Source organism: Carlito syrichta, unplaced genomic scaffold (assembly GCF_000164805.1).
Source record: "Carlito syrichta isolate Samal-C Ts95f unplaced genomic scaffold, Tarsius_syrichta-2.0.1 Scaffold311950, whole genome shotgun sequence".
NCBI classification, from domain to species: domain Eukaryota; kingdom Metazoa; phylum Chordata; class Mammalia; order Primates; family Tarsiidae; genus Carlito; species Carlito syrichta.
The window spans coordinates 4,371-18,362 of NW_007256046.1; the positions used below are offsets into that span (position 1 = coordinate 4,371).

At 35.1% G+C, this 13,992-nt stretch overlaps 2 protein-coding genes across 2 annotated transcripts in view; one reads left to right on the plus strand and one right to left on the minus strand.

The window, feature by feature from the left end:
* Positions 1-2,516: 2,516 nt before the first annotated feature.
* Positions 2,517-13,992, minus strand: part of ORC5 (origin recognition complex subunit 5) — a 55,271-nt gene continuing 43,795 nt past the window's right edge. Inside the window, exons 7-9 of the mRNA XM_021718225.1 lie at positions 13,540-13,588; positions 13,363-13,453; positions 2,517-2,616 (exon numbers count right to left, since the gene is read on the minus strand). Of these exons, the coding sequence (XP_021573900.1) occupies positions 2,517-2,616; positions 13,363-13,453; positions 13,540-13,588 (240 nt within the window). The remainder of the gene's footprint in view (positions 2,617-13,362; positions 13,454-13,539; positions 13,589-13,992) is intronic.
* Positions 4,045-5,821, plus strand: LOC103271869 (tubulin-specific chaperone E-like). The gene is given in 2 exon segments (XM_008069365.2): positions 4,045-4,115; positions 4,117-5,821. Coding segments are annotated over 2 exon segments (1,578 nt in total). The 3' UTR covers positions 5,624-5,821.

Sequence of the window (13,992 nt, forward strand, 5' to 3'; positions counted from 1 at the left end):
AAGAACTCAAACAATAAAGAGGACCTACTTAAGATAGTATAGAGAAGATGACTCTGAGAAGGCAACATTTAAACTGAAACCTGAAAGCTGAGGAGTAGAAAAGGAGTTTTCCAGAAAGAACAAAGATAAAAACGTTAAGGTAGAAAAGAATGCTTTCAGGAAGGGAAAAGGTCAATGTCACTAGAACATAGCAAGTGAGGAAGAAAAAAAAAAAACGCCCAGGCATGGTGGCACTTATAATCCCAGCACTTTGAGAGTCCAAGGCAGGTAGATTGCTTGAGTCCAGGAGGTCAAGACTTGCCTGGGCAACATAGCAAGACTTTGTCTCTACAAAAAGTTTTTAAAAATCTGCTGGGCATGGTGGTGTGTGCCTGTAGTTCCAGCTACTGAGGAGGCTGAGGTAGAAGGAACACCTGAGCCCAGGAGTTCAAAGCTGTGGTGAGCCATGATCATGCCACTGCACACCGGCTTGGGTAACAGAGCAAGATCTCAACTCAAAAACAACAACATACATGCAGAAGAGGCTCCTAGGTGTTGTGGATAATTCACTACAATAAAAACTTTATTACAATAAAATAGTTACCAACCTTAAAATTATCTCCATCTTCTATGCTTTAGACAAAACCTTATTTAGGTATTTTTAAAATCTAAAATTATTACCTAAGGTATACTTGAGTTATTCTTTTCTATGAAGCTACCAACCTTCTCTCAAATTTAAGGCTGTGATTTTCATTTAAAGCCTTTAGAGGATGAGTCCTAAGGACATATTTAGCAACCTCCTATTCTAATTTCTGCCTTTAGAAATTTATGATTGTTAAGAAATTTTGAAATATTTCTGGATTCTTCAAAAATAAAGTAAAAAGAAGTATGTTACTATTACCTTAAGAAAGAACCTCTTGTCAGTTCTTGCTGGATTGTATGAAGCAAGGTATGCAGCAATTAGAATAAACTTAGAGTAGTATGGAAGTTCCACATGAGTGTGCGCTGAGAGACCTACACAACAAAATACTTTTATGAAGGTATTTATTAGGCAACCATTAGGTTTTAAGTATCTCTTCTCACTTATTTTTTGATTTTCATATGGTGTTCTCTAGTCAAAATGACTTATCCCTAGACTTAAAGTGCCATGATGATTATGATTATGATGGTGGAGGTGGGTGGTGGTGGTAAGGATGATGAATATTACTATTAATGACATGCCTTGCTCAATCTATTATTTTTGCTTGGCTCCTCCTATTCTAAAGTCTAAGCCCCATCCTTTCTTCCCTTGAAGGCCATGCTCTGTTCTATCATACCAAAATAGAAAAGCTTCTCTCTACTATGAACTCCTACTCTGTGTATATCATTTTTATCCCACATAACATTATGCCTTACGTTAACAGCTAATTATACAGGCTGCTATCTCTTATCTCTCTTATCTGAAATACTTAGAATCAGAAGTGTTTTTGCATTTTTTCAGGTTTTGCAATATATGCACATACGGATCGTGCATCCCTAATCCGAACATCTGAAATTCAAAATACTCCAACGAGCATTTCCTTTGAGCTCATGTCAGCACTCAAAAAGTTTTAGATTTTGGAGCATTTTAGATTTTTGGACTAGGGCTGCCCAACCTGTATATAAATCACATCCCCTAGTAAGTTAGTGTTTGTTGAAGGAGTCATGTCTAATTTTTTTGTATCCCTACACTGCTTTGCATATAGGAAATGACTGATGAATGGATAATTTTTAAAATGGCATTAGTCAAGCAGCAATATTCTTAAGGGAAAAAATAGAATCTGATATTTGCTGAAACTCTACTATGTGTCAGACACTGTAGGCGCTTGGCTTAAGCATCACTTTGAATCTTTGCAGCAACTTAAAGTTAGATATTCTTCTCATTTTACAAGGTCACACAGATAAAAGTAGTGCAGACCAGTTATTACAGATTTCTAACTCTAATATCTATCTCTTTCCCTAACAACACACATCTGGAAATCACTTGTAAAGCATCTGGAGCATTTAGAAGCCAAAAAAGGCCAAACAGAATCTTAGCATCATCATTTCATACCATTTTCTCCAACCATCAGTCAATGATCTTTTTCAAAATAAGGTTATTTTCGATATCTGCTTATTTTTAAAAGCAAAATCAGTTCTATTTGGGATAAATCCAAAGTAATAGTTTTCTTAAGTAAAACAAAAGCACAAAGATTTCAAAACATAATCATCTAAGTGCATATGCATCTCATAAACCGAATCAACATAAAATTAGATTTTAGCCCATAGAACTCATAAAATATATACATACTGAATTGACATATGATTGGTCTGTTTTAACAAAAACTTTTAAAAAATAAATAAATTTCTTGATTTTCACATGATATAATACAAGATTTAGAAAACAAAAAATTGGTTTTACTTCCTCCCATTAAGTTACAGATTTAGTTACAGAAAAATCATTAATTAAAATATCATTATAGTTTGAAAAGCAAATTCTCTATCATATCATTATTTACTGAGTATTAATTTTAGTATCATTAGTTAAACAAGTGTCTCAGAACTGTCTTAATACTTCCTTTGTTACCTTTCAGTTGCCCTGGATCTATGTCATCTTTCTGTAGCTTTTCCCACTGTGAACTGAAAGAAAATAGGAGAGCAAAAATGGGCTGAAAATATATGAAATCAATATGCTGTACTTAAAACAGAGTCCTGGAAAAATTAAAATTTGTGTTTATTGGCAAAATAAAAACAAGAAACATACATGCAATATACATGTTTGTGCCTGTACAAAATAATTCAGTGTATATTAGAGCAATATAAACCTATAAAGCAATAAAAAATGGATGATGTTAATTATTTAATAATCTCCATTACTAGGATCACAGTTATAAAGCTATCAAAAAGCATCAACCAATAAATAATACCACTTACCATTCAGTAAAATTCCCAATGTGCTACTTAAAACATTAGATACAACTGTTTTACACTGTTTCTAAACTCTATAGCAATCTCTTAAAGCAGGCATTACTCCAGAAAAGTGAAGTTCAAGGACACCCACTCAGCAAGTCAATAGTAGAGCTAAAGGCTTGCTGGATTTCTGAGTTCATGGTATTTTAATTGCCGCACCCTGGCCTTATTTGCAATTAACACTATGAAACAGACAAAATACTATTAAGATGAAGACGTGATTATGATATGACAAATCAAATTCATAAGGAAACACATTATGGTATAATCAAAGATGTCCCCTAAGACGAAGATCTCAGCTGCATGACTAAATAAATCAATAACCTTCATCAAAAAATAAGGCAACCAGATGCAATAATTTACAAGGACACTCTTCAACTCTAAAACTTTCTTACAGGGCTCTTAAAAATAAAGAGCTAATTTAAAAATAATGCCATATTATAACAATAAAATACCCAAAACCACACTGTATGTGTTGTTAAAATCTGTGAGCTTGGCTGGGGATATAGCAATATGAGAAAATTTAACAGGATGTTAGTAACCTATGCATTTTTATGTTCATTACTTCTTATACATGCAAATAAAAATAAAGTATCAGTTACAATGTAGTAACCTCAACTTTTAGACAGTTTAAATTGGTGATTTTCTTATATAGCAATTACCCATTCAGTGTTGTTGATATTGAAATTCTCAAGGGGCAACCAGGGTGAAACTGACCATATTTAACAGGGAGGGGAGCAATTAACATTTACTAAACATGTATTATGAACCCAGCTAAATACCTCATTTAACTTTCAAACACTTGTGAGAAAGGAAGTGTCATTTCCTTTTTGTTTGTTTTTTTTTCCCTAAATGGCTAAAACTGAGGGCCAGAGGGGCTAACTAACTTGACTAAGGTTGCAAAGCTTATAAGTGGTAAAGGCAGTATTTCAACTGAGATCTCTAATTTAAAAAGGAAATGCTCAGTCTGGGCAACAGAGCAAGATCCCGTCTCTACAAAAAATAAAAATAGGTCAGCGGGTTGGGGGGTGTCCGCGGCTCAGAGCTCCGGGGCTGTCTGCGGGCAGATATCATATTCTGGATTCTGGTTATGTTATAATGAGTGACACTTTGACATTAAATGTCATTGGTCGAAAAGTTGAAGTTAATGGAGAACATGCAACAGTGCGTTGTCCCTTCTGTGGCAGGACCCTGGTTAGGAGTAGAATGGGACAATGCCGAGAGAGGAAAGCATGATGGGAGCCACGAAGGGACTGTGTATTTTAAATGCAGGCACCCAACAGGAGGGTCTTTTATCCGCCCTAACGAGGTGAATTTTGAAACAGACTTTCTTACTGCAGTTAAGAACCGCTATATGTTAGAGGATGGACCAGAGGACGATGGAAAAGAGCAAGTTGTTACCATTGGAAATAAACCTGTGGAAACGGTTGGTTTTGACTCTATTGTAAAACAGCAAAGTCAGCTGAGCAAGTTGCAAGAAATTTCTCTGAGGAACTGTGCAGTCAGTTGCGCTGGTGAAAAAGGAGAAATTACCAAAGCATGTCCAAATATTAGAGAGATAGATTTGTCAAGAAACCTGTTGTCATCCTGGGATAAAGTGACTCGAATTGCTGATCGGCTCAGACACCTGGAAGTTCTTAATCTCAGTGAGAATAAGCTAAGCTTTACTTCGGGTTTAGCATCTCCAATCGGCACGTTTTCTACACTGAAGGTTTTAGTCCTCATCCAAACAGGAGTAACGTAGGCTGAGGTGCTCCGGTGTGCTGCGGGGTGCCCAGCCCTTAAGGAACTGTACCTGAAGGCCAACGGCATTTTCATTTCAGAAAGGCCAACTGATGTTCTACAGACAGTCAAGTTATTAGACCTTTCCTCTAATCAGTTAATTGATGAAAATCAGCTGTTTTTGCTAGCATATCTACCCAGGTTAGAGCAATTAATCCTCTCTAACATTGGACTTGCTTCGATACACTTTCCAGATGCTGGCGTTGGACGCAAAACGTCCATGTTCCCGTCCTTGCAGTACCTTGTCGTAAATGACAATCAGATTTCACAATGGGCCTTTGTCAACGAGCTAGACAAGCTGCCAGGTCTGCATGCCTTGTCCTGCCTGAGAAACCCCCTGACGGAGGGAACCAAAGACGCACAGACCACACGGCAGCTCATAACTGCCAAGATTGGTCAGCTGAAGACCCTGAACAAACGTGAGATTCTGCCAGAGGAGAGGCGTGGGGCCGAGCTGGATTACCGCAAGGCGTTCGGAAACGAGTGGAAAAAGGCCGGTGGGCATCAGGACCCGGACAGAAACCAGTCCAGCGGGGAGTTCCTGGCGGCCCACCCGCGATACCAGCTCCTGTGCCTCAAATATGGCGCGCCTGAAGATGGGGAACTCAAAACACAACAACCATTTGTGCTCAAAAACCAGTTACTGACATTGAAGATAAAATATCCTAATCAACCCAATCGGAAATTCCTAGAGAAACAACTGCTGGACTCCATGACAATTCAAAAGGTGAAGGGCTTGCTGTCACGCCTTCTCAAAGTGCCTGTGTCAGACCTTCTGTTGTCCTACGAAAGTCCTAAAATGCCAGGCAGAGAGATTGAGCTGGGAAATGACCTCCAGTCATTACAGTTTTATTCTGTGGAAGATGGAGATTGTCTATTAGTGCGATGGTCATAACCAACTAACAAAATTTAGAGACTAGACTGCTTATCATGTGTGGGGTTCACCAGAAACGAATGACTTACTGCAACAGTTCCACTAGCCAAAAAATGAGGTTCTAAAACTTGCCCTAAGTATAACAAAGGATGTATTTTTCATTTGGAAGAGAACATTCTAGGCTTGTATATAATAGCAATAATAAAGGCTTTGAACCTACAAAAATAAATAAATAAAAATAAATAAATCAGCCAGGTGTGGAGACACACGCCTATAGTCATAGCAACTAGGGAGGCTAAGGTGAGAAGATGGCTTGAGCCTAGGAGTTCCAGGCTGTAGTACTCCATGATTACGCCACTGCACTACAGCCTGAGTGACAGAGTGAGATTTGTCCTACAAAACAAACAAACAAAAACAAAACAAATCAAAAACCATGTATTTTCTGTATTTCTATCTCTGTCCATTTATCAATTTTCCAGAGGTGATTCAAAGTCACAGTAGTTGTATTGAGAGGTTGAATAGGTTAGAATTTTAAGATGAACCAGGGAACATGGTTGATATCTTTTTCATAATTTGTCCAAACTTTTTATAAAAGTTATAAAATCAACACATATTCTTAACAACTTATTATTCTCCTTTTTCCTTACTCTGCTTATTCCAACTATTCAATCTCATTTTAAAAGTATGAAATACATGATGGTTATTTATTTTTTAGTCACCACTAATCAGAAGACATATTTTTTAATTTAGTAAATTGTATGATACATGGTGAATGAGGGCTGGCAGTGTTATAGAAAAATGGATGAGTCATTTATCTTAAAGCAATTCAAACACTTTCAAAGGAGAGCAGGTATCATCAGTCTGGGAATACCATTTCTCTACTACACTTTCACAGAGTTTCACTGGTCCTTCATGCCATGTTGTAAGTGAGAAAGGGACTAACGACATTATATATGATCAGGTAATCAATTGAACAAAATGCAAATTGTCCTAAAATCAAAATTTTTCCCAAAGACAAAGGAAACAACCACATAGAGAAATTAAGCAAAATAACATGATAGAATAAAACATATATCCTCCTTATAAATAAAAAAATGAGCATAATGTACTCATTAAAGACAGTTTTCATAATGCCTCAGGAAGGCAGGAGGTTAGATTAGCAATGCTTATTTCTGTGCTATACATCTTTTGTTAAAGAAACATATCACAAATAACATTAATTGGAAAGGGAAGAAGATGCCTTCATGTGTGTGCAAGTATGTGTATATATTTTTGAAAAAAGTATGGAGGATAAACCAGAAACTATCCATGTGGTTAGAAACAAAGATAAGGTTAGGTGTGAGACTTCTTTGAGTATACTTTAAAAAAAAATAGTTTTGTTTTTGAAGCATTCTTTGATTCTCATTTCTTCCCTGTAGAGCAATCACCAAGTTTACTCTATGTTCCCCTTCTCATTCTCGTCCCTTTCCATTTTTTTAAGTTGTAATAATCCTACTTTTTCAGAACATATGATATTTTATACTACTCTTCTACCCCTTGTTTTCACTTTTATTCCTTTTAGTTTTGAGCTAATTAATTAAATTCAATGTTCACTAACAAATACTTTTGCTTAGGTTTCCCGAGTCATCTCTTTGTTACAACAAAGGTTGTCCTCAGAAATGCCTGAGTTGAGTTCCCTGAGTTCTTCCATGTTTAATACTATTTTTCTCTAGGTTTGACACTTGGAAATGACAGATTGACTGGATATAAAATTCTTCAGCTTACACTTCCTTTCTCCTTAAGTTTCTGGAAAACGTTGACCCATATGATATCTTCCTTTATTACTGATTCACTGTCTTTTGTAAGTAACTTATCTTTTTGCCTGAAGCCCAGAGATTTTTTTTCTATTATTTTTAAACTTTAAAAGTTTTCAAGGAAGTCTCTGTGGTAAAATAAATAATATCCTCCACCTCCCATCCCAAAGATGTGAAAATCCAAATTCCTAGATCTGTGAATCTGTTACTTTAAGTAATAACAGGGCCTTAGCAGATGTGAGTTAAGGGTCATGAGAAAGATTATGCTAAATTATCCAGGTAGGCCCAATATAATTACAAGAACACTTCTAAGAAGACAAGATGTCAGAGAGAAGAGAAAATGCTACCCTGCTAGCTTTAAAGATGGAGGAAAGAGCCACAAGCCAAGGAATGCAGGCAGTCTTTAGAAGCTGAAAAAGACAGATTCTCCTCAAGAGCCTTGAGAAGGAACACAGCTCTGAGGATCCATTTTAGACTTCCGACATTAATCCAAAACTGTAAGACAATAACTATGTGTTGTTTTAAACCACTACATTTGTAGTAATCTGTCACAGCGCAATGTACTAGTAGTCTCAGACTTGGCCATTCTGAATTAACCGGGAAGATGAACCGTTTTGATGTGTGAAAGCTTATTTCTGGAAAGTTTTCTTGGATTGTAATTTTAGATCTTAATTTCAATCCACTGTTTTCTGTCTTCAGGAAGTCCAATTACACAGATGATGAATATTCTTTGTCTATCATATTTATCACCTTACCTGACTACTTTTACCTCTTTATTTAGTTTGGGTCTCTTGGCTGTTTTCATTCTTCTCCTCAATGTCCCTTATTATTATTATAGTCTCTATTGAATCTACTCTCCCTTGGATACCTTTTTTTTTTTCATTGTGTTTCATTGTGTTTCACTATCTCTGCTTTAACTTCATTCCTGAGTTTGATCAACTTCTGTTTCTATCCTCCTATTCTTTTTTTTAAAAGTTGGAGTCTCACTCCATCACCCAGGCTATAGTGCAGTGGCACACTCACAGTCACCCCAGCATCGACCAGCTGGGCTCCAGAGAGCCTTCCACCTCGCCTTCCACCTCAGCCTTCCAAGTAGCTAGAACTATAGGCGTGCACCACCACACCCAGCTAATTTTTTATTTACTATAGAGATGAAGTCTCGTCAAGTTGCCCAAGCTAATTTTGAACCCGCAGACTTGGGCAATCCACTTACCTCGGCCTCCCAAAGTGCTTGGATTACAGGCTGAGCCCCCGAGCCCAGCCTCCATCCTCCTATTCTTTGTCCACTTATTCTAGGTTATTGCACTAATAATTTGAAGTATTATTTTCACATCTGAAAATACTTCTTAAAAAATTTTAAACCAGGTCTAGGTGTTATATTGCAGTCTTCCATGTTTAATTTTGGATGGTAAGGGGAAATTTTTCATTAGCTAAACTGTTTCTACTCATGTTTTCTGTTTCTAGTTAAAATAACTTTACATGGCTTTTCTAGTAATATTTTGTCTTCTCTTCATTGTGAAATAACTAATGTTTGCCTGAATCAATAACATTTGATTCTATAAATGCAAGGATGAAGTTTTGCAGTAGCTTAGCAGATTTCTTAATTTTTAGAATTAAGTGCCCTTCTATAAAAAATAATGAACTACAACAGCTCCATGGCAACTAACAACCTAGACAATTTTTGGAGCCTTACCAACAATTGCTTAGAATAATAGAACAGTTAACTGAGCAGTTAATTGAACAACTGATACAATAAAAGAATAGATAAATGTTTATAAGACTTGGGCTCTGAGATCAAATAGGTCAAAATCTTGATATACCTAACTTAATAACCTCTGTCTCATAAAAATTGCTTTATCTGTCATGCAAGGGCTAGAAAAAGTTGAAACAAATACAAAAAACATCCTGCTAAAATGCTTCCCCACCCACATTGACTAGTCAAACAAACCAGATAAACAAATAAAAAATATATTTGTTACTAATTCAAGAACACTTGAAGTTCTTTTCTTAGTTTAGTCATATGAACAGGTCTGAATTTTGTCAGAAATATAATTGGAATTCCAGTTTCTTCATAAACAAGTGAAATTATATTACTGCCACATGACTTAAATTCTAAAAAAAAAAGGTATAAGATCTTTGTGTGTGTACATGTGCCTATAAGTATTATATTATAAGCTGTATCTAAGTGGTAAAATCTGGCATAGTCATCTAGAAATCCCTTAAGGCATTCTATTCAGATTGGCTTAAATAAGTGCACACTCATAAAAATTGTTAAACTGTACAGAAATTAACCCAAATGATTTTTAGTTCATGTACTTAAGTAAACATTTAATAAGCTGATGTTATAAATTTGCTGACAAAATAAAAACAGAAATGTCTTCAGAATTGTCACCATATATTTTTGCCTGGGTTTGCTGCTCCAACAGTTTTATGTTTGTCTCTATGACATGTTTTAAGGTGTCAAGGTTTGACACAAAGATATAAAACTATAAGCTCCACCTACAAAGAGAATAATCTTTGTGTAACTCTTTGATAAATAAGACTAATTTACATTAATAAAAACAGTTGTATCTCCAAAGTAATCATAAAAATACCCACTTATTTATCTTTAATTTACTTAGGTAAACACCGCATATTTGAAGGCTATCAAAATGATTAACAGAAATAGCTTGAACTAATGTCTAGCCTTGTTTGATATCTTCCAATATAAAACTAAGACTTTGGCTCATTATGTTAAAACAAGTTTTATTTTTTTTAAATATTGGTTGGCTCTTGGCAAAAATTGAGAAAGGTTTTGATTTTTAATTATGAAATCTGTTTAACATCCATCTTCTCAACTGTAGCTTTTTTTTCTGTTTTACAATTTTAATTTAATTCTCTAGTTTCAAATTAGAAATGCTGTCTTCTTCATTTAGTGTGGAAAATTCATTTCTTATGGTAGAGTTTTCCTCTTAAAGCTTCTCAGACTCATACCTCAGAAGTTCAATTTTTACTGTATCTTGCTGCATGTGACTTGCAGGTCATACATCATTGCCTTAAGAACATTCTCCCCTTGAGTAGGAACATGTTTGTGCCTGGCTAGGGTGATAACTCCTTCACTTTTCCTTTGGTTATAACTCTGCTCTTACAGTCTCACTCTGAAGGGTTTGTTGTCAAGATGCTTAAAAAAAACAGTGTTTTCCTCAGTATAATCTGATTCTATACTCTTGGCTTTTCATGATGTGTCTGAATTGGTCCACATAACCAGGAGACTTCCCATGTCTTTACTAAGAGCCATGTATTCCCCTACTCAAAGTACTAGTTTTTTTGCTTATGTTTCCATGGTCCATAATCATAACCTAAAACACACATTCTTTCTGTGTTTGATTAAACTCAAGTACTGTTTTTAATCGAGTTCAACTTCCAAGTTATCTAAATGAGGCTCCTATAAGCAGAAGCAATCATACTGCAAGAGATTCTTCTTTACCTTTTTGGTAACTGGAACTGGCTGAAGAAAAAAAGATTTTGCTTTTTTTTTTTTTTTTTTGATTACTGGGATAACTCAGCTTTGAAAGGATTAAGTTTTTCAAAAATCCATTTAACTTTCTATATTGCTTTTGAAGTCTTTTGACTATCACTCTAGCTAAATTAAGTGGCTATTATTTCATAGTGACCTGTGCTACTGTTATGATCAGATGATTTAAATCTGTTGACATCTTTGACAGGTTTCCACAATATCAAAATTCTAAATTAAATCTTTTTGACTTAGAATTAACTTGGGATTTTATAGTTAGATCCTTAAAGTTCCTCATTAGTAAATGGTATCACCAAATAATAATGCTAGATCTTCTTTCAGTTACATTCATGGGTATGTGATTTATATGAATGTCCCAAAACTGTATAAAACCTTTAGAAATCTAGTATATCATCAAGTCGTAATTTTGGTTGTTATGTTCTGTGCCACAAAAATAACCAAATTACCTAGTCAATTTTCGGTTAAACTGTCATCAGATTTTTAATCAGGGTTATTCTGAGTCTGTCATTCACAGCTATTTTTTTTTTCTCTAAATGCATTTGCAATCAGATTCATGAAAAAAATTTTAATAAGTGCTCTTAAATATAGGCTTCTAATAACTTTAAGATCTGTGAATTAAATAACAATTTATCAGACTTCTAATGAAGAAACTGATGGGTTCACTGCTACTCTAGATCAAACAAAAAAATAATTACATGAGACTGAATGACTGATAATGTTTCTTTGACTTTTATTTGAAAATTAATAGTTCTTTGTTTAAATGTTTTGCTCTCCAGATTTAAGAAAATTTTCTCTCTTAAACTATCTATAGTTTACAGCAATTTGGTAAAAATACTTTTGTGAACCAAGAGGGTAACATTTGCTTTTCTTTCTCCCTACTTGATTCTTCCAAAATTCAGAAACTATTCATGAGCATTCTTTTTTTTTTTTTACATTATGCTTATTTACATAATAGCAATAAGAATTTTCTCTCTTTGTATAACAGGACAGAATTGGAAACTGACTATATAACCAAAGCTTTGACTAAAATATATTTGAAAATGTGCATCAAATTGCCTGGTTTCAAAGATTCCCAACCTTACAGCAAATGAGTAAAAACTATCACTTTATAGTAAGCCTAGGAACCTCAACACTGCACACAAAATCTGAAGTCTGCTTTGGTTTGACTTCCTAGATTCAAGAGGTTTTAAAATCTGAAATTCCTACGTGATCAACATAGAAAAAGTTATGTTTCTACAGAAAAATGACAATACACTAGTTATTAGTTTGTAGCCCTATGCCCTGCATTTGAAGTTTTATAATCTACCTGTAGACTAGATTAGATCCTAAGTTCTTCTAAGGTTCCTCTAATTCAACTTTCTTCCATAAAATTACTAAAAATGGGAATAACTCTATTCCCAAAGACTTATAAGCTGAAACTACATGAATTTTAGAAACAAATTGTGCCTGCTGTATGGACCACCCAGAAAGTTTGCCAAACTACTCAGTGCTATAACCAGAGACAGTCAAACTGCAAATAAGGATGACAGCATGCCAATTTCATACTGTAGACAACTTTTTCCAAGATGTTAGAACAAGACTCTTTATCATAATGATACTCTTAACCTTCTTAATGCCTACCATTTTCACTTGACAGGATAGTGTTATAAATTGAAATTTCACAATCAGTAGCTCCTACTGGTACCTTAACAGAATCTAACTTTAAAAGATTCTTTAGTCCACCTAGTGGGTAACTTTGCAATCATCCCTGATACAACTGTTGCTCATTCTCTGCTTCAATTCAATCCAGTCATGGAATACTAGATGGCAAAACTGCTCCATATTATCTATTGGTTAAATAAGGAAATGTCTGTGCTATTGCTAATATTACATGCTGTACCTTGATAAATTCCTCTGGCAAAGTCGAGACACATATATACCAAATAAAAAGATAGGACATATGGTTACAAGTCTCAATTATCTATGTTCATTTGCTTTATTCAGTAAGTTATCTTTAAGCCTAAGTTCATGGTTCAAAAACATGTAACTGGGATTGTCGTATTACTGTAAATTTTACTTTGTATGTTCCTTTTTAAGCATTGTACCTGTTGCCTGTAAAATTTTTGGAGAGGTGCAACTCCTGTCAGAATAATGCTGCCCCAACACTTTTGCAATAATTGCCAATACCTACAGAACAAACAAAATTAAACTTAACTATGGATTACAGATAGACTAGTCCAAGAGTCACTCCTTTCAAGCCTCCCTTGTTCAAATGTCACTAAAAGGGTTTTGAAACTGACTCCTAGCCACCATTCACTCCTTCCAACAACTGATCAGACCAACAACACAAGACAATAGCAATACCCATTCCCAAATATTTGCTTTTAGAGAGCCTCTCTACTTTGGTTGAGAGAGTACATGTCCCAGATAAAGACATAACAAATAGTACAAAGACTAAACAGGAAGAAAATTACCTTGATATTTCCCTGAGATAAACAGTCTGCATGGCTTTCTTCAAGTGAGGTTCAATATTTCTCCACAGTTTGCGAGTATCACGTTCACTTGCTACCCCACAAGAAAGAAAATTTCAGTAATTTATATCTTACAAAAATTGTTCTAAAAAAAATTAATAAGTAAAATTACATAGTTACCTTCTCCTTTAACTACAGGTTCACAATATTTAGGAAAATTAAGTACCGCCTGTAAGATAAAATAAGAGAATAAAAAAAGCACTGGTCTATCATAATTAGAAATTTATTTTTCAAGCAAAATTTGTATTACATTTCAGAAAATTTTATCTAAATACAATTGTGCAAGTAGGCTGTAATTATATAAACTGGGCACAGCGGCATGGGACTGTGTAAATCCATTTTGACTATACCTATAAACAGCCACTGCATTCCTGCCTGGGCAACAGTGAGACCTTGTCTCTTAAAACAATGTGATTATATTATTATATTATATTATTTTATTATATTTTTTTGAGTCAGAGTCTCACTCTGTCACCCAGGCTAGAGTGCAGTGGCACACTTATGGCCACCACAGCCTTGACCTGCTGGGCTCAGGCAATCCTTCCGCCTTAACCTTCCAAGTAGCCGGAACTT